General features: G+C 41.3%; 1 protein-coding gene across 5 annotated transcripts in view; it reads left to right on the top strand.

The window, feature by feature from the left end:
* Positions 1-23,118, top strand: part of snapc4 (small nuclear RNA activating complex, polypeptide 4) — a 59,788-nt gene that overhangs the window by 15,007 nt on the left and 21,663 nt on the right. For all 5 annotated transcript variants that reach the window (XR_011882836.1, XM_072240417.1, XM_072240416.1 and 2 more), the window contains 10 exons: positions 377-524; positions 6,521-6,627; positions 11,527-11,621; positions 12,165-12,259; positions 13,979-14,064; positions 16,520-16,981; positions 18,661-18,889; positions 21,255-21,325; positions 22,039-22,086; positions 22,935-22,962. Coding sequence is in view for 4 of the 5 variants with exons in the window: in XM_072240417.1 (XP_072096518.1) it covers positions 377-524; positions 6,521-6,627; positions 11,527-11,621; positions 12,165-12,259; positions 13,979-14,064; positions 16,520-16,981; positions 18,661-18,889; positions 21,255-21,325; positions 22,039-22,086; positions 22,935-22,962 (1,369 nt within the window). In the remaining variant the exon portion in view is untranslated. The remainder of the gene's footprint in view (positions 1-376; positions 525-6,520; positions 6,628-11,526; positions 11,622-12,164; positions 12,260-13,978; positions 14,065-16,519; positions 16,982-18,660; positions 18,890-21,254; positions 21,326-22,038; positions 22,087-22,934; positions 22,963-23,118) is intronic.

Here is a 23,118-nt window from a genome sequence, read left to right as displayed (position 1 = left end):
AGCTATTGCTTAGTGTGATCCTTCTGTAATTCGGCATTTTCACAAATCCAGCACTCCTCAGGTCCCAATGGTGCCGGATTATAGAAGGTCAACCTGTATTAGAGTTTCTAGCTGTGAATATTTCCTGATTTTTGATATAGAAAGTGAAGGGGAAGATATATTTTCGGTTGTTTGAAAGTGCCTCCATCGATCAGTACTGTACCGGCAATGTGTTCCAGATTGGAATTGAACAGAACCTTATGTCATCTACGTAAAGTCACTTAGGCCAGTGGATAGGTGTGTGTTGAAAATAAATCCATTGACTATTTAAAAAGTGATTTTATAAGGTTTAGCATGTTTAAACTTCATTTTCTTTTTTTTTCTACTTTATGTTTAGACAAACCGTACTGCTTACATGTGCCTTCAAAAATACCAAGAGTATAACAAAGACCTGAAGAAGAAAGAATGGACAAAGGAAGAAGACCAGATGCTTACAGAACTAGTGCAAAAAATGAGAGTTGGAAACTTCATCCCATATACAAAGAGTGAGTATATCAGCAGTGCAGATCTGCTTGCAGAATCCAAATCCTTTCCTGACACCCAAGAGCTTCCTACTCAGTTTGTGTAATCTGACGTTAATGAAGTTGTTCAATGTCATTAGCAGTATGGGCTGAAGTTGTTCTTGTGTCAGTACTATCAAGAACCAGAAGACAGATTTAAAGTAATTGGTAAAAGAGCAAGGGATGACCAGAATGAAAACAATTCATGTAGTGTCTGGTGGTGAAAGCAGACATTAATTCTCTGAGGGTAAAGAGCCTCAGGGCCAGGGAAAGAGCGAATGGTTAAGTTACTCATGCCAAGGGCAGACACAGGCTCATTTTCTCTTAAAATGTTTTTTTTACAGTTTTAGTAATTTTCTAACTTCAAATTGATTTTTGATAGAATATTGTAAAGAAAACCCTTTTAGATTAATAACTTTGTTCAAGGCCAGCATTTAGCACCCATCCTTTATTGTTTTTGAGAAGTTGATAGAAACCATAGAAACCATAGAAAAGCTACAGCACAGAAACAGGCCTTTTGGCCCTTCTTGGCTGTGCCGAACCATTTTCTGCCTAGTCCCACTGACCTGCACACGGACCATACCCCTCCATCCACCTCCCATCCATGTATCTGTCCAATTTATTCTTAAATGTTAAAAAAGAACCTGCATTTACCACCTCGTCTGGCAGCTCATTCCACACTCCCACCACTCTCTGTGTGAAGAAGCCCCCCCTAATGTTGCCTTTAAACTTTTCCCCCCTCACCCTTAACCCATGTCCTCTGGTTTTTTTCTCCCCTTGCCTCAGTGGAAAAAGCCTGCTTGCATTCACTCTATCTATACCCATCATAATTTTATATACCTCTATCAAATCTCCCCTCATTCTTCTACGCTCCAGGGAATAAAGTCCTAACCTATTCAACCTTCCTCTGTAACTGAGTTTCTCAAGTCCTGGCAACATCCTTGTAAACCTTCTCTGCACTCTTTCAACCTTATTTATATCCTTCCTGTAATTTGGTGACCAAAACTGAACACAATACTCCAGATTCGGCCTCACCAATGCCCTTATACAACCTCATCATAACAGCTCTTATACTCAATACTTTGATTAATAAAGGCCAATGTACCAAAAGCTCTCTTTACGACCCTATCTACCTGTGACGCCACTTTTAGGGAATTTTGTATCTGTATTCCCAGATCCCTCTGTTCTACTGCACTCCTCAGTGCCTTACCATTTACCTTGGTTTGTCCTTCCAAGGTGCAATACCTCACACTTGTCTGTATTAAACTCCATCTGCCATTTTTCAGCCCATTTTTCCAGCTGGTCCAAATCCCTCTGCAGGCTCTGAAAACCTTCCTCACTGTCCACTTCACCTCCAGTCTTTGTATCATCAGCAAATTTGCTGATCCAATTTACCACATTATCATCCAGATTACTGATATAGATGACAAATAACAATGGACCCAGCACTGATCCCTGTGGCACACCACTAGTCACTGGCCTCCAGTCTGAGAAGCAATTCTCTACTACCACTCTTTGGCTTCTTCCATTGAGCCAATGTCTAATCCAATTTACCACCTCTCCATGTGTACCTAGCGACTGCGTTTTCCTAACTAACCTCCCATGCGGGACCTTGTCAAAGGCCTTACTGAAGTCCATGTAGACAACATCCACTGACTTCCCTTCATCCACTTTCCTGGTAACCTCCTCGAAAAACTCCCAATAGATTGGTCAGACATGACCTACCACGCACAAAGCCATGTTGACTCTCCCTAATAAGTCCCTGTCTATCCAAATGCTTGTAGGTTCTGTCTCTTAGTACTCCCTCCAATAACTTACCCACTACCGACGTCAAACTTACCGGCCTATAACTTCCCGGATTACTTTTCGATCCTTTTTTAAACCCGGAACAACATGAGCTGCTCTCCAATCCTCTGGCACCTCACCCGTAGACACTGACATTTTAAATATATCTGCCAGGGCCCCTGCAATTTCAACACTAGTCTCCTTCATGTGTAGCCTTCTTGAGTTGCCACATTCCTGGTGAAAGTACCCACATAGCAAGCTTCAGGATTTCCATAGGTGATGACGAAGGAATGATGTTCCCAATTCAGGTGGTGTGTGACTTGGGGAGGGGCGGGGAGCCATGTACCTACTGTGTTCTAAGTGGTAGAGGTCATTGGTTCTGGGCAATGTTGATGAAGTATTCTTGACAAGCAACTTGTGCAGTTGGGATTACACCCATCCAGATGAGTGGGCTGAATTCCAAATTCCGTTTGCACCTCATAGTACAGGTTTCCCCCGCCATCCGAAGCTAGAGTGTTCCTATGAAACGGTTCGTAAGCCAAAATGTCGTAAATCGAAGAAGCAATTACCATTTATTTATATGGGAAAATTTTGTGAGCATTCACAGACCCAAAAATAACCTACCAAATCATGCCAAATAACACACAAAACCTAAAATAACAGTAACATATAGTAAAAGCAGGAATGATATGAATAATACACAGCCTATATAAAGTAGAAATACTTTTCCACAGTCATTGCCTGAACTGTTCTCTGTAGCGAAAATCTCACGCAAGCGTGGTCGGCAAAAACACGGCACAAGCGCTCTCCAGTAACCTTTAAGCTTGAAGCTGCCAAGTCATACCAAATAACATGTAAAAATACACAGCCTATATAAAGTAGAAATAATGTATGTATAGGTAGTATCACTTACCGTAATTGGGACAGCGCGGAGCACACTGATGATGGTGTGTTAGACTGAGTCGTCGCAGCTTGAGGTGGTGCAGTGGCCCCCACTCTCCAGGCAGCGAACCGATTCCGATCCACAAAGCACGCAAGGGGTCCAGCAGTAGCTGGGACGCACCCAGCACATCTTTAAGAAAAAAGCCGAAATAAACAAGCTAATTAATTACGTGCCACCTGGCACGTAATTGTCGGCCCAGATCAGAGGCGATTGCCGATTGCATAACCTGTATCTGGACACCTGTACCTGTGACATGATATCCAGTCTCTGACATCTTAGTCATGGTGTTGTGGTTCTGGTTTAAGCTGTCTCTGCCAGATGTGCATTATTTAGCTGTACAAAGTGGTGAGATTGCTGCCTCAATTAAATTGCACATCCTGTTTTCCACATATCAGCTCAAAGACATCTTTCCCCACTTCGTGCCTAGCAGCATTCCAATTCTTCCCCTGATACCTCATCAACGTGCTAAACCTTGGGCCCAATTGGTGAATATAAATAAGAGGTCTGGCCAGCAGGGGATGTTACAGTTGAATTTGATCACAATTCTGACATTGTTATACTAAGTGGTGAACAGGAGCAGGAATCCTCACTGCTGTGTCTATTGTAAACCAGATTGTTCCCAGTGTTCGAAAAGACCATGTTTGATCAATCCATAGCACCATACGTTTTCAGTCACTAAGCAACCAGAAAAGCTAAATCAGCAGCGCTGTGACTGGTTGGTGTACAGCAGGGAAGGGCAAAGTCTAGATAAGTGTTAGCGATGGGGTACTTCAGTCAGGGGCACTGATGGGCATCTTTGTGGCTGCGAGCAAGGTTTTGAGATGGTGTGCTGCTTCCCTGTTGCCAGGGTTGAGTGGGTACGACATTCTGAAAGGGGAAGGTGAGCAGCCAGAAGTCTTGGTCAGTATTGGCTCAGTGGTTCAATTTAACATCCGAAAGTGTTTGCAGTATACAACCTGAAATTCCTACTCTTCACAGACATCCACAAAACAGGAAAAACAATGCATAAATAATAGATGGGAAGAGAAATGTGCAAATAATAGAGGGATTTAAGTAGAAAGTTAAAATGTAGGACTTTAGGTGGTAACCTCAGGATTCCTCCACGTGCTACTGTGGTCTGAAATAGCAAGCCTCGATCTATAGGTGAATGTGTGGCTTCAGATACTTAGATCATTGGGGTTTCTTCCAAGGCAGTTAGGACCAGTTCAAGAAGCGCATTGTACCTAATCTAGATCGCCACCAGTACCCTTGTCGGAGACGCTTGTTAGTGCTACTCAGGAGAGTGTAAACTAGTGTGGGAACCAAACCAGTAGGTCAGAATGTAGAAATTAGGGAGTTGAAATCAGATCAGGCTTTTGAGGAATGTGAAGGAAACAGGAAAGAACTTAAATTAGGAGTCCAAAAAGGGCCATGAATGTGCTTGGCAGATAGGGTTAAGGAGACTTCTAAGGCTATAGATACAGCTGAAGTCAGAAGTTTATATACACCTTAGCCAAATACATTTAAACTCAGTTTTTCACAATTCCTGACATTTAATCCTAGAAAACGTTTCTTGTCTTAGGTCAGTTAGGATCACTATTTTAAGACTGTGAAATGTCAGAATAATAGTAGAGAAAATGATTTATTTCAGCTTTTATTTCTTTCATCACTTTGCCAGTGGGTCAGAAGTTTACATACACTGTGTTAGTATCTGGTAGCATTGCCTTTAAATTGTTTAATTTGGGTCAAACGTTTTGGGTAGCCTTCCACAAGCTTCTCACAGTAAGTTGCTGGAATTTTGTTCCATTCCTCCAGACAGAACTGGTATAACTGAGTCAGGTTTGTAAGCCTCCTTGCTCGCACATACTTTTTCAGTTCTGCCCACAAATTTTCTATTAGCTTGAGGTCAGAAAATGATGTCAAGTCTGGTTCATCCTTGGGAGCAATTTCCAAACACCTGAAGGTACCACGTGCATCTGTACAAACAATAGTACGCAAGTATAAGCACCATGGGACCACGCAGCCATCATACCGCTCAGGAAGGAGATGCATTCTGTCTCCTAGAGATGAACGTACTTTGGCGCGAAAAGTACATATCAGTCCCAGAACAACAGCGAAGGACCTTGTGAAGATGCTGGAGGAAACAGGTAGACAAGTATTTATATCCACAGTAAAACGAGTCCTATATCGACATAACCTGAAAGGCCGCTCAGCAAGGAAGAAGCCACTGCTCCAAAACTGCCATAAAAAAAGCCAGATTACAGGTTGCAGGTGCAGATGAGGACAAAGATTTTACTTTTTGGAGAAATGTCCTCTGTACTAATGAAACAAAAATTGAACTGTTTGGCCATAATGACCATCGTTATGTTTGGAGGAAAAAGGGTGAGGCTGCAAGCCGAAGAACACCATCCCAACCGTGAAGCATGGGGGTGACAGCATCATGTTGTGGGGGTGCTTTGCTGCAGGAGGGACTGGTGCACCTCACAAAGTAGATGGCATCATGAGCAAGGAAAATTATGTGGATATATTGAAGCAACATCTCAAGACATCAGCCAGGAAGTTAAAGCTCGGTTGCAAATGGGTCTTCCAAATGGACAATGACCCCAAGCATACCTCCAAAGTTGTGGCAAAATTGCTTAAGGACAACAAAGTCAAGGTATTGGAGTGGCCATCACAAAACCCTGACCTCAATCGGTTAGAAAATTTGTGGGCAGAACTGAAAAAGCATGTGTGAGCAAGGAAGCCTACAAACCTGACTCAGTTACACCAGTTCTGTCTGGAGGAATGGAACAAAATTCCAGCAACTTACTGTGAGAAGCTTGTGGAAGGCTACCCAAAACGTTTGACCCTAATTAAACAATTTAAAGGCAATGCTACCAAATACTAACAAAGTGTATGTAAACTTCTGACCCACTGGGAAAGTGATGAAAGAAATAAAAGCTGAAATAAATCATTCTCTCCACTATTATTCTGACATTTCACATTCTTAAAATAAAGTAGTGATCCTAACTGACCTAAGACAGGGAATGTTTTCTAGGATTAAATGTCAGGAATTGTGAAAAACTGAGTTTAAATGTATTTGGCTAAGGTGTATGTAAACTTCTGACTTCAACTATATATAGCAAGGTGGTTGTTTAGGGTTTATGAACATTAAAGGAACCTATCCTTCTAATCTTTTGACACATCTATTTCTCCAGCACAAATTATTCATTATTCTGTTTTTGATTTGGTTTATATAATTAGGATTCTGAAATGCAAATCTGCTTCTTTGCAGTTGCGTATTTTATGGAGGGACGGAATGCCAGCCAGATTTTGTTTCACTGGTCCAAGTCACTGGATCCCACACTGAAAAGAGGACCTTGGTCACGAGCAGAAGATAGGGTAAGTTGCTTCTGGTAATTGGCTCTTCCTGGATCACCAGGCAGTTCTGCTTATAATTGGGTCATGGCAGAATGTGATTGCAGGTTACTGACTTGTTCTGTTTACATTATTCCAGGTGTTTTCCTGCCTTTTCTATTGTTGCATATGAAGGGCAAATCTTTATCATCCATTGAACTGTAGAGCTTCACAGGGGAATTGGTTTCTGTGCAGCCCATATTGGGTACAGAGAACCTTACTGTCACTAACTGGTTACGTCTTCCCACCGAAATCTAGGAGTACTGATTACCGTTGTATCCAACAGCACTGGTGCTGGCAGATTTCTTGATGCATGGTTTGTTCCCTGTCATCCAGTAGATCATTTTTTTTCCATAATAGTCATGTCTTTACCCACATGGATAAAGTTATAAGAAATAAGAGCAGGAGTAGGCCATCTGGCCCACTGAGCTTGCTCTTCTATTGAATAAGATCATGTATGATGTAGTTGCGGATTCACCTTCACCTTCTTGTGTTTTTCCCAATAACAATTAATTTCTCTGCTGTACAAAAATCTTTTTAACTGTGTCTTAAATTTACACTCAGTGGCTGCTTTAAGTATAGGGGTGGAACTTGGTGTGATCTTCTGCCCATCCATTTCAAGTTTCGATGTGTTGTGCATTCAGAGGTGCTCTTCTGCACACCATTGTGTGGTTATTTTGAGTTACTGTCACCATCCTGTCAGCTTTAACTTGTCTGGCCATTACCCTCTGACCTCTCTCATTAACAAAGCATTTTTGTCCACAGAATTTTTTTTGTTTTTCACACCATTCTCTGTAAACTTCAGAGACTGTTGCTCGTGAAAATCTCAGATCAGTTGTTTCTGGGATATACAAACCACCCCATCTGGCACCAACAATCATTCCACAGTCAAGGTCACTTGGATCACATTTCTTTCTCATTCTGATCAACTGAACCTCTTGACCATGTTTGCATGCTTTTATGCATTGAGTTGTTGCCATATGATTAGATGTTTGCATTAACGAATCTAATATAGTGGCCACTGAGTGTATTTAATGAGTTAGTCTCTACTGCTTCCCTGGCCAGGGAATACCATAGATTCACTACTTGGGGGCGGGGGAACAGCTTTCTCTCATTTCCATCCTAATTTTCTCCTAACTCTTAAGGATATGTCCACTAGTTCAAGTCTCATGAGTGGAAACAACTTTCTTGCCTCTACTTTATCTATCCTTTTCATAATTTTTAAACTTTCTGTAGGATCTCCTCTCATTCTTCTGAATTCCAGTGAGCACAGTCCCAGGTGACTCAATCTCTCCCCATAGGCTAACCCTCAATCCCTGGAATCATCTTGGTGAACCTCATTGCACCGCCGCCAATGTCTTTTCTGAAGTAAAAAGACCAGAACTGCATGCAGTACCCAAGGTGCAGCCTGACCAGTACCCTGTACCGTTACAACATAACCTTCTTGCTCTTAAATTCAATCTTCTAGCAATAAAGGTCAGCATTCCATTTGCCTTCGAGGTTACCTTTTGCACCTGCAAACCAACCCTTTACAATTTGTGTGCAAGCACTCCCAGGACCATAAGACGTGGGAGCAAAGTAGGCCATGCAGCTCACTGAGTCTGCTCTGCCATTCTATCATGGCTGATTTATTTTTCCTTCCCATTCCCCTGCCTTTGTGTAATCTTTGTCTTCCTTGTTGAACCTATCGGCCTCTGCTTGTCAAAGGCCTTTTGAAAATTCAAATAAACAACAGCTACTGACTCTCTCTAACCTGCTAACCTGCCTATAATTTTACTAGATTTGTCAGGCAAGATTTCTCCTTAAAGAAACCATACTAATTTTGGCATATTTTATTATGTGCCTCCAAGTATGCCAAAACATCTTCCTTAATGAGGGACTCTTAACATCTTACCAATCACTGAAGTCAGACTAACTGGTCTATAATTATCTGCCTCCCTTCTTAAAGAGTAGATTCACATTTGTAAATTGAGTCCTACTTAACCACTCTTGAATCTAGTGGTTCTTGAAAAATAACTACTAATGTCTCCACAATCTCTTCAGCTACCTCTTTCAGAACCCTGGCATGTTGTCCATCTGGGCCCAGTGACATTTCCCATACTACCACCTCCAGCGTCATTTACCAGCTGGCCAATATCTGGTCTCTCTCACTTTTACTCTATATACTGGGGGAGGGGGCGGGGGGGCCAGAGAGATTAAAAAAACTTCTGGAATCTTCTATTGGTTAGCTTATATACATATTTCATCTTTTCTCACCTTATTTCTTTTTCAGTTGCTTTCTGTTTTTTTAACAACTTCCCAATCCTCTACATTCCCACTAATTTTTGCTACTGTGTATGTCCTCTCTTGTGCTCTTATGCTGTCTTTGACTTCCTTTGTCAGCCACAGTTGCCTCATCCTCCCTTTAGAATACCACCTTGGGATGAATTACTTCCATTTTCCAAATTGTTCCCAGGAGCTCCAGCCATTGCTGTTCTGCCATCATCCCTTTCTAGTGTTCCCTTCCAATTAACTTTGGCTAGCTCCCCTCTCATGCCTTCTACTTCCCTTTACTCTTTTGTAATACTGATGCAATACTGTGGGAAAGTCTTAGCAACATGTAAAAATATTCTGTAAGGTGAGGATGCTTTCAAAAGTAATGAAATGAAAAGTTTCTAAATATCAAAAATATTACTTTATAGAACAGTAAACAGTAAAAAAACTAAATCAAATTAATATTTGGTGTTAGCACCCTTTGCATTTAAAACTGCATCAATTCTCTTAGGTACGCTGTTGTGTAGTTTTATAAGAAAATCAACTGGTGGGTTGTCAAAGCATCTTGGAGAACTGGCCACAATTCTTAGACTTTGGCTGTCTCCCTTGTTTCTGTCTCCGGATAATCCCACACAGCCTCGATGTTGAGATCAGGGCCCTGTGGAGGCTATAACCATCTGTTGTAGAACTCCTTGTTCTTTTTACTGAAGATAGTTCTTTATAACCTTGGCCATATGTTTGGGGTCATTGTCCTACTGCAGGATGAAGTTGAGACCAATCTGATGCCTCCCTGACGGAATTACGTGATGGATGCGAATCTGCTTGTATTTCTCAGCATTGAGGATTCTATTAATTCTGACCAGATCACCAACTCCATTTGCAAAACTGCAGCCCCAAACCTGCAGGGGATCTTCACCGTGCTTCACTGTTGGCTGCAGACACTTATCCATGTAGTGCTCTCCAGCTCTTCGACAAACTGCCTCCTTTTTGAGCCAAAAACATTTCAACTTCTTACTCGTCAGTCCAGAGCATTTGCTGCCATTGTTCAGCGCCCCAGTCCTCATGTTTCTGTGCATAGTTGAGTTTCTTGGCTTTGTTTAGGAATTGCTTTTTGGCAGCAACTCTTCCATGAAGACTACTTCTGTCGAGACTTCTCCAGACTGTATGTATAAACCATCACATCTGCAAACCCCTCACCTTTCAGTTTAATTGTCTTTCACCCAGTTTGATCCCTTCTGCACCCGTTTCTGTTTCAGTTAATCAGTTTAGTTCATTCAACTCATTATGTCATTGGTCATTAGTACCTGTCTGTTATCTTTGATTAATCATGCACTGGGCTATCACTTAATATGTTAACTACTTTAACAAAATTTTAAAAAATCATGGCATTTAATTTTTTTGGGAAAATGTATATTTGGAAATCTAAAATTTGCCCTTTTCTACTGACGCTAATGCAGAAGACAAAAATAAATATCTAAATCAAAATTAATAAAACATCTAGGGTGCCTAAGACTTTTGCACAGTACTATACATCTGATGTTAGCTCCTTAAACTACAGGGTAGATTCTATCTTCTGCACAATAGTATGTTGCCACCATTTTTCACTATTTAAAAAATCTGATTATTTCTCCTTCCAAAGTGGATGACCTCTGATTTACTAATGTAGTACTCCATTCTGTCAGACCCTTGCCCACTCACTTAACTCACCTATATCTCTCTGCAGGCTCTCCACATCCTCGGCATAATTTGCTTTTCCACTCAATTTAGTGACATCAGCAAACTTTGATATGTTACATTTGGTACCCACTTCCAAATTGTTGACAGTTGTGGGCACAGCACCAATCCCTGTGGCAGTCTACTCAGCACTGGCTATCAACCAGAGAAACATCCATTTATCCCAACTCTCTGCCTTGGTTAACTAATCCTCTGTCCGTGCTATTGCGTTACCCCAGCTCCATGCATCCTTATGGACAAGTCTTTTATGCAGCACCTTAACAAATCCAAGTTTACAATATCCACTGCACAGTTATATCCTCAAAAGGACTCCAGTGAGTTTGCCAAACAGGATCTGCTTTTCATGAATCCATGCTTATTTCCTAAAAGATATACTTGACCCCTAAGTTTTGCATAAGGAGAGAATCTAAAGGCAGAGGAATAATATTTGATAGCTTTAGGATCTAATTACAGAAGGGGTGTAAAAGCAATGGATGTAAATGCAACTGGGATTTTCCCATGATATTACATTGGATTAGGACAAAATATTAAAAAAACACAAAGAAATTTGGCTCCTGGGATCAGCCCTCCTATTCAATAAGATCATGTCTGATCAACAGACTTCAACAGTTATCCCACTCTCCCCTCATATTCCTTGATTTTTGTTCTTTGTTGTAGTTTAAATATCTGCTTTGAATATATTCCTGACTCTGCTTCCACAGCTCTCTGGAAGCTAAAATTCACATACTCAGAAAGGAAAACACAGTTGTCATTAGCTCCGCCTCAAATGGGCAATCCCTTATTCTGAAACAATATCACCTAGTTCTACATAACTCCATTAGACTTTTCTCACTTTATTCCTCTGGGGCTGAACAGGGTTAAGGACTAACATAATGGGAGATTGTTCTGTTTTCCTAGCTTCTCCTGAAGGCAGTTGCAAAATATGGAAGCCGGGACTGGTTCAAGATTCAAGAAGAAATCCCTGGGAGGGTTGATTCCCAATGCAGAGACAGGTATGTTCGTGGTGTATCAGTACTGAACACATTGCCAGTGAACAGTGGTCGACCCTTATTTACTGATTGCTATCCCACATCACTGGTTTCTTTTTGACTTCTTCCAGTGGCAGGTCTTCTGTAATATTTGTATTCCACGAGGAAGCACTTGATGGAGATTGGGAGTAGTGGAGAGTACCGTGAAATGTTCTGCTTTTATTTTCCTCTTCTCTTGGTCCAGGGGACACTGGAGTCATCTGCATCTCATCTGCACAATAATTTTTGCATACAGATATCAATCTTGTTCCTTCATTATTTGTGGTTCAGGAAGTTCCTTTCATGAACTGAGGCATTAATAATGTTTTTTGAAGAGAATGGCTGCATGGTTGGTAATATAAGGACTGCTATTATTGAAATAAACTATCTTGGTTGGCCAATTAGTGGCTGGGTATTCTGTATCCAGCCATAGTTATTTTTAACATGAGGATAAAGATAAATTGCTGGGGATGTTTTTGGTTGGCTGGAGATGTGAGAATGATAAAGACGGTGCTAAATCTTTCGCAGATACATGAACGGTTTAAATCGAAATGTGAGAAAAGGGAAATGGACAGAAGAGGAAGAGAACACTTTTAAATCACTGCTCGAGAAGCATGGAATTGGTAAGAGATGAGGTGCCTGTATAAAGCCTGAGAACTCATTTTGCTGCTTTACCAGTTTTATTTCCCTTTCCCTTGTCATGTCCTGAAGTGATGTGTGTCCTTAATTGATGAAATATTTTTATCACTTTCTTTAATATTTTTTCTATTATATCTTCAATTTGGCAGACAAGATGTGTCTTTAACCAATTTTTGCTTCTCTTAATTGATCCAGATCTTCTAATTGAATATCTATATGTAATCTTATAGCAAAAGCTTCCCTATTGTTTTCTCACAACTGACAGATCAAGTAAGCAATTTCCAGCAAAGGATAGGGAAATAAAATCAAAAAATAAATAAAATTCTGAACCACTTCCCTAAACTTTAAAAGAAGTATTTTGCATCTTCCCAGTTCTTGGGGCATTTCCTCCACCTGAATGCAGTTCTTCCTGTGTCTCCCCACGCACGGAGTTCCATGCAAACTCAATTCCTTCTCAGTGGCTCTTTTCTAGCGAGCAGTGTATTCATTTGGCAAGATACGGGAAGAGTAGTAAGTGTGGGAGGTGGGAGTTGTTCAGGCAAGGAGGCCGAATTTGAAGATTTGCAGAAGACTTGTAGGGTAACTACATGGTAATCATAAAGAATGGCCTTTTGATGGAAGGGGGTGGCTTAAGGCAGGGGTCCCCAACCTTTATTGCACCACCGACTGGTTTAATATTGACAATATTCTTGCGGATGGGGGCGGGTGGTGTTCAAGTTCAACAGTGCGCGACGGGGAATGAGGAAAGGTGCAGCTGACTCATATCGTTTCCTCACGGCCCAGAGGTTGGGGACCACTGACTTAAGGGAACACATAAGAATGTGTAGAGGAATTTAGAATTGTGATGGAGAGGCTTTGAGCGTAAATCTAACAGCACTCAAATGTTGAAAGTCTCATTCATAATCATTTGGGAAGTACTTACAAACTGCACCTCAACTGTTGTTTCTCTACTGCTGCTGTGGGAACGTTGCCCACTCTGTCTTCATAACTGGAACGTAGTTGTGCTGAGTACTGCAATTGTGAGCAGCAAAGTCCTCAGGAAGCAATAGTAATAATTAAATATGTCCTTTGTGTGATGCACACACAATGCTGGAGGAGCTCGGCAGTTCAGGCAGCATCTGTGGAGAGGAATGAAGTGTCAACATTTCAGCTTGAGACTCTTTAGGACTGAAAAGGAAGGGGGAAGAAGTCAGAATAAGGAGGTGGGGGAGGAGAATGAGTAGACAGTGATTGGTGAAGGAGAAGGTTGGTGAAGTGAGAAGCGGGGAGGTGATGGGTGGAAATGGTAAAGGGCTGAACAAAAAGGAATCGGAGAGGAGAGTGGACCATGGGAGAAAGGAAAGGAGGAGGGGCACCATGCAGGTGATAGGCAGGTGACGAGAAGGGGCAAGAGGGGAGCCAGAATGGGGAAGGAAAAAACAGAAGGGGAGGGAGAGAAATTGCTGGTAGAGAGTTCAAGCTCGTGCTGTGGAGGCTACCCAGGCGGAATGAGGCTTTGCTCATCCACCCTGAGAGTGGCCTCATCACAACAGCTAGAGGAGATCATGGACCAACCGATCAGAATAGGTGGCCACCAGGAAATCCCACCATTTAGTGAATTCCAGTGTTTCAATGCATTGCATTTCAGGACTTGCAGTTGCACTTTTATCAGTTGATGCTCTATTCTCGACCACAGTTTCAATGTTCTGATTTTTTTTTAACAGGAAAGTGGACAAAGATAGCTGCAGAGCTGCCAGGCAGGACAGGCACTCAGTGCATGAGTAAGTGGAAAGTCATGACCAGTGTAAAGGTAAGGGTCAGTATGCAGCACGATCTATGAATTGTAATGAAATCCATTTTTTGTTTTTTTATTGTGACAAAATATTGCTTACAATAGAACTGCTGTCAGGTGAATAAGGTTTTGGGCATATTTCTGCTTGTTAGACCACAACTGCAATTCATGTTAGCACACTTCAGGAGAGGTAGTTCCAGAGAAGGTGCAGAAAAGAGCTTGCTCAAATAGTTCCAGGGTTAAAGAATTTTTTCATTCCAGGGTTTGTCTGTAGAAATGGGATTTTTTTTGTTGGTGGGGGGTGGGGTTGTTAAAGCAGATTGGGAGATCTTGGTCATATAGTATTGAAACAGGCCCTTTCAGCCCAACTCGTCCGTGCTGACTACATTGTCCAGTGGGCTGTTCCCATCTTCCCTTGATCTCCCTTTCAAATCTCTCTTGCCTCTGATCTTGAACCTTCGCTGTCTTGTTTATAACTCCACCTTTTTGGGGGAAAAAGATGGTGCTTAAACCCTGTCTACACTCCTCAAGATCCTGCGTAGTTCCGACTGTTCACCTCTCAATCTCTTAAATTCCAGGGAATCAAGTCCTAGTCTATGCCGCCTCATCTTGTAACTCAGGCTGCCAAAACCGGGCAACGTCCTAGTAAACATTTCCTTCACTATTTATAATTCAATAACATCTTTCCGATAATAGGATGACCAAAACAGGACAAGTGCATGGTTAGCAACTGTTTTAGCTAAGGGTGGCCGGCACAGTGTAATGTGGTGAGCAAAAAGTAGAAGTGGGGAATGTGAGGAAAATAATGATAGATTGATTGACCTTTAGATTGTTATTACTCTACATAATCTCGTGTACTTGTATTTATTTTTTATCGTTATGTTCTTTATCTTGTTTTTTGTGCTGCATCGAATCTGGAGTAACAAGTATTCTATTCTCCTTTAACCAGTGCACTGGAAATGACATTAAACAATCTTGTGATTGCCATTGAGTAAGATGGGAACAGTCCGTATGGCTATTGAAGGGAATAGTTCTCAGGGGAAAGAGTAGTGAATTGGATTCACTAATGGTTTTCAAACCAAACATGCCCAGTGCTGATGTGCGCCTCCTACATCATAAGTGTTCTGTTTTTGTTATGTGGCTTAGCGTAATAGTCCTTTCCCATGTAGTGGTTGATATGTGTTTTATAATAGTGGACTTTCACCACAGTAGATAAATGAATCAATTTGTGTTGTACTGACTCTTAAAGATTGAATCATTGGTGAATTGATATCACCAAGGTTTCAGTCATTGGAGTACAATTAATTTCAGGCATTTCTGCAATGTGGGTTAGGATTGCCAGGACTGCCAAGGTCAGTGTTCATTGTAGAGTGGTTCTTCCCCAGCCCCAACCTAGTGACACTGATCGGTCAACTGTCTAATGGACTGTAAGATGGAAACCACGTCTCTGGTTCTACTGAAGCAGAAGCTAAGGATACAATTTATAATCAATACATTTATGTCAGAGATCTGATTGTTGATCAGTTCTGTGGAAGTATGGCAGTGATTGTGTTGAAGTTTCTTGGCAGCTCTCACTAAAATATTTTAAAACTTTGTTCTTTTCTGATTCAGCAACAATTGGTATTCAGACGCTATACATATGTTAAGGGTTATAAAGACATACTTAAGACAAGGGAACGTAGGGGGCAAATTCTTCATTCAGAGTGTGAAGCAAGCTGCCAGCGGAGCTGGTGGATGTGGGTTCAGTTGCAACGTCTAAGAGAAGTTTGAATAGGTACATGGGTGGGAGGGTAATGGAGGGCTGTGGTCTGGGTGCAGATAGATGGGATTAGGCAGTAAACCAGGCTGATGCAGACTGGATGAATCAAAAGGCCTGTTTTTGGTGATATGGAAACTGCACATTAACCATTTCAGAAACTATAGAAGAGTAGAATACATAGAACACTTATCAATCACTTAGTGAACTGATCTACATGATGCTGGAGAGAACACCAAATATCCACTATTCTATTTCTACTCTTGTGCTCTCTAAATCTGTCTCTTGGGTCTGGTCACAACTCTTGCCTAAAGTGAAAGCACCCCTGCACAAAAGGGTAACCCGTTTTTGTACCCTTAAAGCCCCTTACCCTGATGCTTTCCCGTGACGTACTGGGGTACCTGCACATCACTTGCACATCATTTTCCTTTTCCAGACAAGCATGGTTTTTATCAATATCTCCTCTCAGAGCTGTGGATTGATACTCGTATTACTTTCACAGAACATTCCCACATTTAAAGATAATATTTTCTTACAACCACCTTGTTGTGTTACACATTTTTGCACATAGCAAGGAGGAATCAAGCATGACTTTTGAGAAAATTAACACTTTCCTTACAGCAACATCTGGTTTTTTTTGGACATGCTGAAGTTATGAAAAAAATCCTATCTTTGTAAACAGTGGATTTTGAGACACCGATGTACTTTTATTTTCAGAAGTATGTTCCTCAGCAAGGGACACGGAAAAGGAAGAGGAGGCGACAGAGATGGGACAGCAGCTCCGAGGGGAGTTCTGAGGACTCTGATGAGGATGACAGAATCTTGGAGGAGCTGGAGCAAGACGAAGATGATAAGCAAGAGGAAGATGAAGAAGAGGAGCAAGAGGTAGTCCAGAAGGTAGAGCGAAAGAAATTGAAGGTAAAACAGGAGAAACTAACTGAGACCATAGTGTTGGATGTGGACCGGTGGATCCCAGTTGTAGAAAATGACCAACAAACTGCCGAGAAAAGCCCAAACCTCCAAGCTGAAAACACAGCGATAGGACAGCCTGTGAACAACTGGAATACTGAAAGTCAGAGTTGTCGTGGGAGACCCAGGTCTAGCAAGATCTGGAGAATTTTTTCCAAGCCAACCAGTCCTATCCCAAGTGTGGGTGAAACGAGTGTCAGACCAGCAGAGGTGAGTAAATATTTAGAAATGGTACTGAGGTTGGGGGAGCTTGGGCATTTTGGATAAATTTTGTCTTGGCTTATCAGTCCCAAATGTATACTCACTCAGGGCCTCTCTCCCCAAGAGATGTTCATCCTGTAGAATGAGAGAGGAAGGATGTAGTGGTTTAATGCCTCCAGTACTTTCATTGTAGTCACCAAATACAGGTTATGAATTTATTATGGTCACATGTAGAGATGGGGGGGGGTGCAGCTTTTGCATTATGTCCCACAGTGCCAGTCTGCATGTAGCCCCCCCCCCCCCCCCCCGGCCACCCTCAGGGTTGCTCGGCTCGCTGTCGTCTAGGGAAACAGCCCTCGGCCCCGGCAAACTGGGTAATTCGTTTGTGTGGATGCTGTGTGATGTACCCCACCCCGCCAAATAACAGACAATACACCAGATACGATTAAATGATTTACAGTTTATAGATATTACTGGAACTATATAATTAAGAGAGAATAAAATATAAAAGGAAAATAAAAGGTGCCACACTTATCAACGTTCAATCTCTTCGTGCACAAAAACCGTTGGAGCTCAAGGACCTTCTTCTTCACCCTACGACCCCTCGGACCACCTCGACCGGCCGCCTGGGACCAACGACGGTGGTCGACCAGATGCTCCACACGAGTCCGTCTCCTCGCGGAACGCCCTCCTCGGGGTCCGACCCCGTTAGCGGACATCACAGCACATCGTCCATCCTGTCTCACTCTCCCGCCTTCTGCCCCAAAACCCCACACATACAGTATCTTCAAATACACCAAAACCATAACAACTATCCCAATTGGTTAATAGCACTCTCTTATCACACTCTAAAGAAAAACAAGCTACTAGCGCAAACTTTCTCAGCGTTTAACACAACAAAGCCGCATTCCCCAGATTAACATAACAAAGACGCCATTTTAATTAGCCTCCGCAGTAACATAAAAGTCGAAACCCCCTTACATGCACATCAAATTCAGCTCTTAATGTCTCTATAGCTTTCATATAACTGACAAGCTTACTTTGGCTGTGAATTGAGTGGGTGTGCTGCTGCTGCTAACTATGTTAGTTGTAGCACAGAAATTGGATGTAGACCAAGACCAATTAAAGATGACAAGTTTACTTCATTAAAAGCAATTAAACTTGTGGGGTTTTTGCAATATCCTAATTGTGCCAGCTCTTTATTTTCAGTTTTTTCTGAAAGGTCATATCCTGTTACTTGTATTTATAGTCCTTATGTGCAGGGATTTGAGTTCTTCTGCTCTGGATTATGAACCTAGTAACATAAATCAGCTGTAGCTTTCGCTCTGTGACTATGCAACATCAGGTGATGCATTTACCCCAAAGGCCAAATTGTTTACAGTGCTGGAAAAAGGGACTGACACAATGTGTTTAGGAAAAGAACTAGGATGAACTGTTATGATCTGGCTCATAATGCCTGGAAACATCCAAATGTTAAATTCTTACGAGGTTTAATAAATATTTTTTAATAATACGTTTCCAAAAAATTACATCGCTGTGAGTCCAAAGGAGTGAGAATAAATGAGGTAGCCAGCACCAGCCCACGCTGGCCAGCTTGACTGGAGATTAAGATGCCTGTGGAGCCTGTGAATATGGGAAGATCCCACTTTTTTTTTATTTTACTAATTGATTTCTTTTCCTTTGTGCAGAGTGAATCATCTGAGTTAACAGTAGTGCCGGAGCCAGATCCACCTCCCAAAATTGCCCCGTGCCTGACGGCTAGTGACGCACAACAGGAGCCTCCGCAATCCCAAAGAGATGCCAAGCGGGCAAGGCGCAGGCTGGCTGCAGCATACCTGTCTGAAAAAAATTTAGATAGAAGTTTACTTGCCGAGGTCTCCCGCTGGACCATGGCAAGGCCACTTGTTCGGCGGCAAAGTAAGCAACACAGACTCACAGTGGACCTTTGCTTAGGAGTCTCAGCTTTTTCAAGGAAGCATCCCTTGCCTAATCCATCAGAAACTAAAGCAAAATTTCAGAAGTGCAGTATTTTTCATAACAGCTGCAGTATTGTGTAAAGGTCTGAGGCAGGTAATACGGCCACAGGACCCTGATCTCAACATCATCGAGGCTGTCTGAGATAGCCTGGAGAGGCAGAAGCAAGCAAAACAATCAAAGTGTGCAGAATAACTGTAGCAAGTTCTCCAAGATGCTTTGAACAACCTGCCAGCCGATTTTTATTAAAGCTGCACGAGAGTGTACCTGAGAGACTTGATGCAGTTTTAAATGCAGAGGGAGGTTGCAGTTTTGATTTCAGTTTTTTACTGTTCATTGCTCTTTATAGCAAATCTTTTGATATTTAGAAACTTTTTATTATTTTTGAAAGCATCTTCACTTTACAGAATTTTTCACGTGCTGAAGACTTTTGCACAGTACTGTATGTGAATCTTTCCTACGTTTATAACTTCAACATCTAAAACACGCCATCCTGGTTAATCTCCCTTAGCCAATTACCATATCTGAAGCTCATCAGAAACCTCTTTACATATAGCCTTGCAGCAGGTTTTGTTCACCTACCACCCGTGTGCTTCTTGATCAGCTTGGTTGGCAGCTGAGTAACATGTTTTAAATTATTATCCTTGTTTTTAAATGTTTTCATGACCATAACCTCCCTCTAGCCTTTTCAGATCCTATACCCTGCCATTCTACCACAATTTTAATCAGTTCAACAATGTTGATCGTGTCTCCAACTGTCATATCCTGAAGCTTGGAGCTCACTTATAAATCTGTCCGTCACCTCTTTCCGCAGCTTTCCAAATACTACTTTTGGGAAGTCTTTTAAAATGTACTACTCCAACCAAAAATTTTGCCACCTGCTTCTATCTCCTTTGGGACATGTAAAAATGGGTTATTTTAGTCTCTGTAAAGTGGCTTCGAACACTTACAGTTAAGTCGCCTCTCGTATAAAGGCAAGTTATTGTAATTTAACCACTTGAATGGGTAGAGGTAAATTTATATAGATTCTACATGTATTTGTTGGATAAGAGTACCATAACCCAGTTGTCGTTTTCTTTCCACCAGTATTCACTGAGGAACTAAAGCCAAACTAAACTGTTGTGCGGTTGCTATACATGTGACAAAGGGGACATTTGGGTATTTCAAGCTAAAGTTAGAATTAAGTAGATATCCATGGGACTTAAAAGCCCTCAACAAAAGAGAAATAGAGAAACTCCACATCTTAAGTAAATACCCTAAAGTTGGTTGGTACCAGTAAAAGAAGCTTAAGATTTACTGTTTTTAAAAAAAAAAAAAATAGCCTTCATTTGCTGATAGAGGCCTTGAAATTAGCTGCAGTGGCCAAACCAAAGTGAGCATTTTTTTGTTTCAATGTAGAAAACTTTCAAGCATCATAATATAATTAGTGTTAAAATAAATGCTGGAAATGGAGTGAGCCAGGCAATATCTGATGAAAGTGGATTATCGTGTCAATTTTTTAGGATAGTGGCCATTCGACAGAATTATGAGAGATAGTTGATTTGAAACATTAACCACTTCTTTCTGGCTTTACAAATGCTGACCTTGCTGCATCTTGGACTCCACCCATGTCATGAGACTAACATTTCATCTATGTTGTAGACGCAGGCGTTGCTGTTAGTAGCAGAGTAAACCCTCTTGGAAAGTTAAAACACAAAATACTGGGGATACCTTGCTGGTTAGGCAGCATCTGTGGAGAGAGAAAGAATTAAAGTTTTAAGCCTCTTCAATTCACTAGAGAACAGTGTTTCACCAGATTGAATAATCCTTACTCCAGAATAGAAATGCTGGAAATGCCAGGTTCTTCAGAAGCTCTTAAGCATCAATTGATGCTTTAAGTAAATTCTGACGGGTGTAGATCTGAAAAGAATCAACATTTCCTGTTCAGATACTTTTTGTATTTGTAGTATTTGTACTTGAAGTGAAATCAGCATTGTAGGAAATACAGCAGCAGCCATATGCTCAAACAGCAATGCAATAATAACCAGGTAATCTGTTTAAGCTGGAGGATAATTATCAAGGCCCAGGACACTGGGGAAACCACACCATCCTCCCACTAGTTCCGTGGATCTTCATTTTAATCTGGGAATGTCTCATTCTTTAGCCGTTGTACTGACATTAGGAAAATGGTTCCAACTAACTGCTCTTGGGGAGCAATACAGCTCAGTGCAGCAGTTCTCTGATATTTATGCTCAGCAACAAAGTTAAAGCCTAAGCGGGAAGCATGTGAGGGTTTGCATAATTAATACTTTTCTTCTCTTGTGTCCAGTTGATGTTCTGCGTGAGGCACTGGAGGCAACAGGTTTAAACAGCACTTCTGTTTTTGTTCTCTTGCTACAGGTAAGCTTTGCTTGTCTGTTATCTAAAGTATTTTTTAAGAGGGAGCGGCCAGAAGAGGTGTTTATATATTGAACAGAGCTGTAGAGGGTCAGACAATCGATGTTAACCTCCTCAAGTTTGAATTGAAGTTTAGTAGGAGTGATCAGGTGTAGTTGTGCTCTGCCGGGGGGTGAGATCAGTTGCATTGGCCTAGTTCCTGTTTACTTCTGACGGGATGTGGACAGATCATAATGTATTACCATTAAGTCACTTGAGGAGCATTGTTGCTAAACCTGGTACATGCACTTGGTATATTGGCAGTAGAAAATCTGCCACAATGGTTCATTACTACTGAGAATAAGTGCTTTACTCTGTATCTGACCCATGGTTTTAACTTGTCCAGTAGCTTGTAACCTCCATTATCAAAATTATTCTTACTCCTAAAGTCAATACATTAACTTTCTTTGACCGTTCCCCAAGTATGTTCTATTCCCATTCTATGCCAGCTAATTACTACATGACATTTCACCTAAATACAAACATACTGAGACCTGATTGTCCCACTGCTCTCCTGGAAATAGTTATATGTGGACATCGAATATGCATCCTATGGCAACCAATGTACTTTATGCTAGTGTGCAGTGTACATATATGGCCAAAACCCATGTCATACAAAAGATGGTACCATCGGTAGCAGTGCCACATGAATCTACACTACCTTGTGTTGTTTGCAGGTATTCCGGATTGACAAAGAACGCTGTTTGGAGATCATAAAAGACAAGGTATGTTAAACCTGAGATTAGTCAACTTGGTTCTAGAAAGTTGACCAAGAGCCACCGTTCAATCTTGATGCTGGGTGTTCATGTTAACAGAATGAAATTGGGCATTGGGTGATAATTGGGCATTTCTGGCAATGTGGGGTTAAAAAGGGCAGTAGCAAAGTATTATTTGGATAAATTTAGGGTCCTGATTAAAGCACGGACCCTTATTCATAATGTTTATTATGTACAGCAGCACATAATGACCTGAGAGTTTAACTGAGCCATGTAGACTTAAGAATGTAAATCACAACTCTGATGAAAGGTCTCAGCCCGAAATGTTGACTGTACTTTTTTCCATAGTTGCTGCCTGGCCTGCTGAGTTCCTCCAGCATTTTGTGTCTGTTGCTTGAATTTCCAGCATCTGCAGATTTTATTATTTGAAATCACAACTCTGTTCTGTTTGGCCTTGTGGGTTACAAGTGAAGGGGAATTGAAACAAGTCCTCTCCCTTCAGCTGGGTATTAAACCTTCAGCTGTGAATTTAGGTCCTTGGTTTTGAACTTTCTATATCACTCGCTGGAAAATCTGTTGTGAGGGAGCCATGACCTGTTTTGGCCGGCATGAACCTAAAACCAGGTTGGTATTGTGCCTCTCATCTCATTAACCCAAACAAGCAATTTTACACCCACTCATGCAATCTTCCTCAAAGAATGTTTTGTGAATTTCAATGGAGTTTTCCCATTTGTTAGCAATTATCCTTATTTTCTTTCTTTCCTGTTTATTGATGGGGTTCTATTTGTTTTATGAGAAATGGTCTTTGTTTAGCTTGTGCTAATCATTATTTTAAATTTTGTGTTTTTTTTTTCCAGACGAATAAGGCTACTGAAAGCTTGCCAGGTATGGTGTAATAATTCAATGACATCTATAAATCTTTGCCAAAGTTTAATTGTATATGCTGGTAGTTTATAATTGTGTATACCTTTGATTTATAATTGTATATACCTGCAGTTTATTTTCCTTCTCTCAGTCCTGCATCTGGATGGGCCTGTACAT

Source organism: Mobula birostris, chromosome 22 (assembly GCF_030028105.1).
Source record: "Mobula birostris isolate sMobBir1 chromosome 22, sMobBir1.hap1, whole genome shotgun sequence".
In the NCBI taxonomy this organism is placed as follows: domain Eukaryota; kingdom Metazoa; phylum Chordata; class Chondrichthyes; order Myliobatiformes; family Myliobatidae; genus Mobula; species Mobula birostris.
This window is presented reverse-complemented; position numbering and strand designations above follow the sequence as displayed.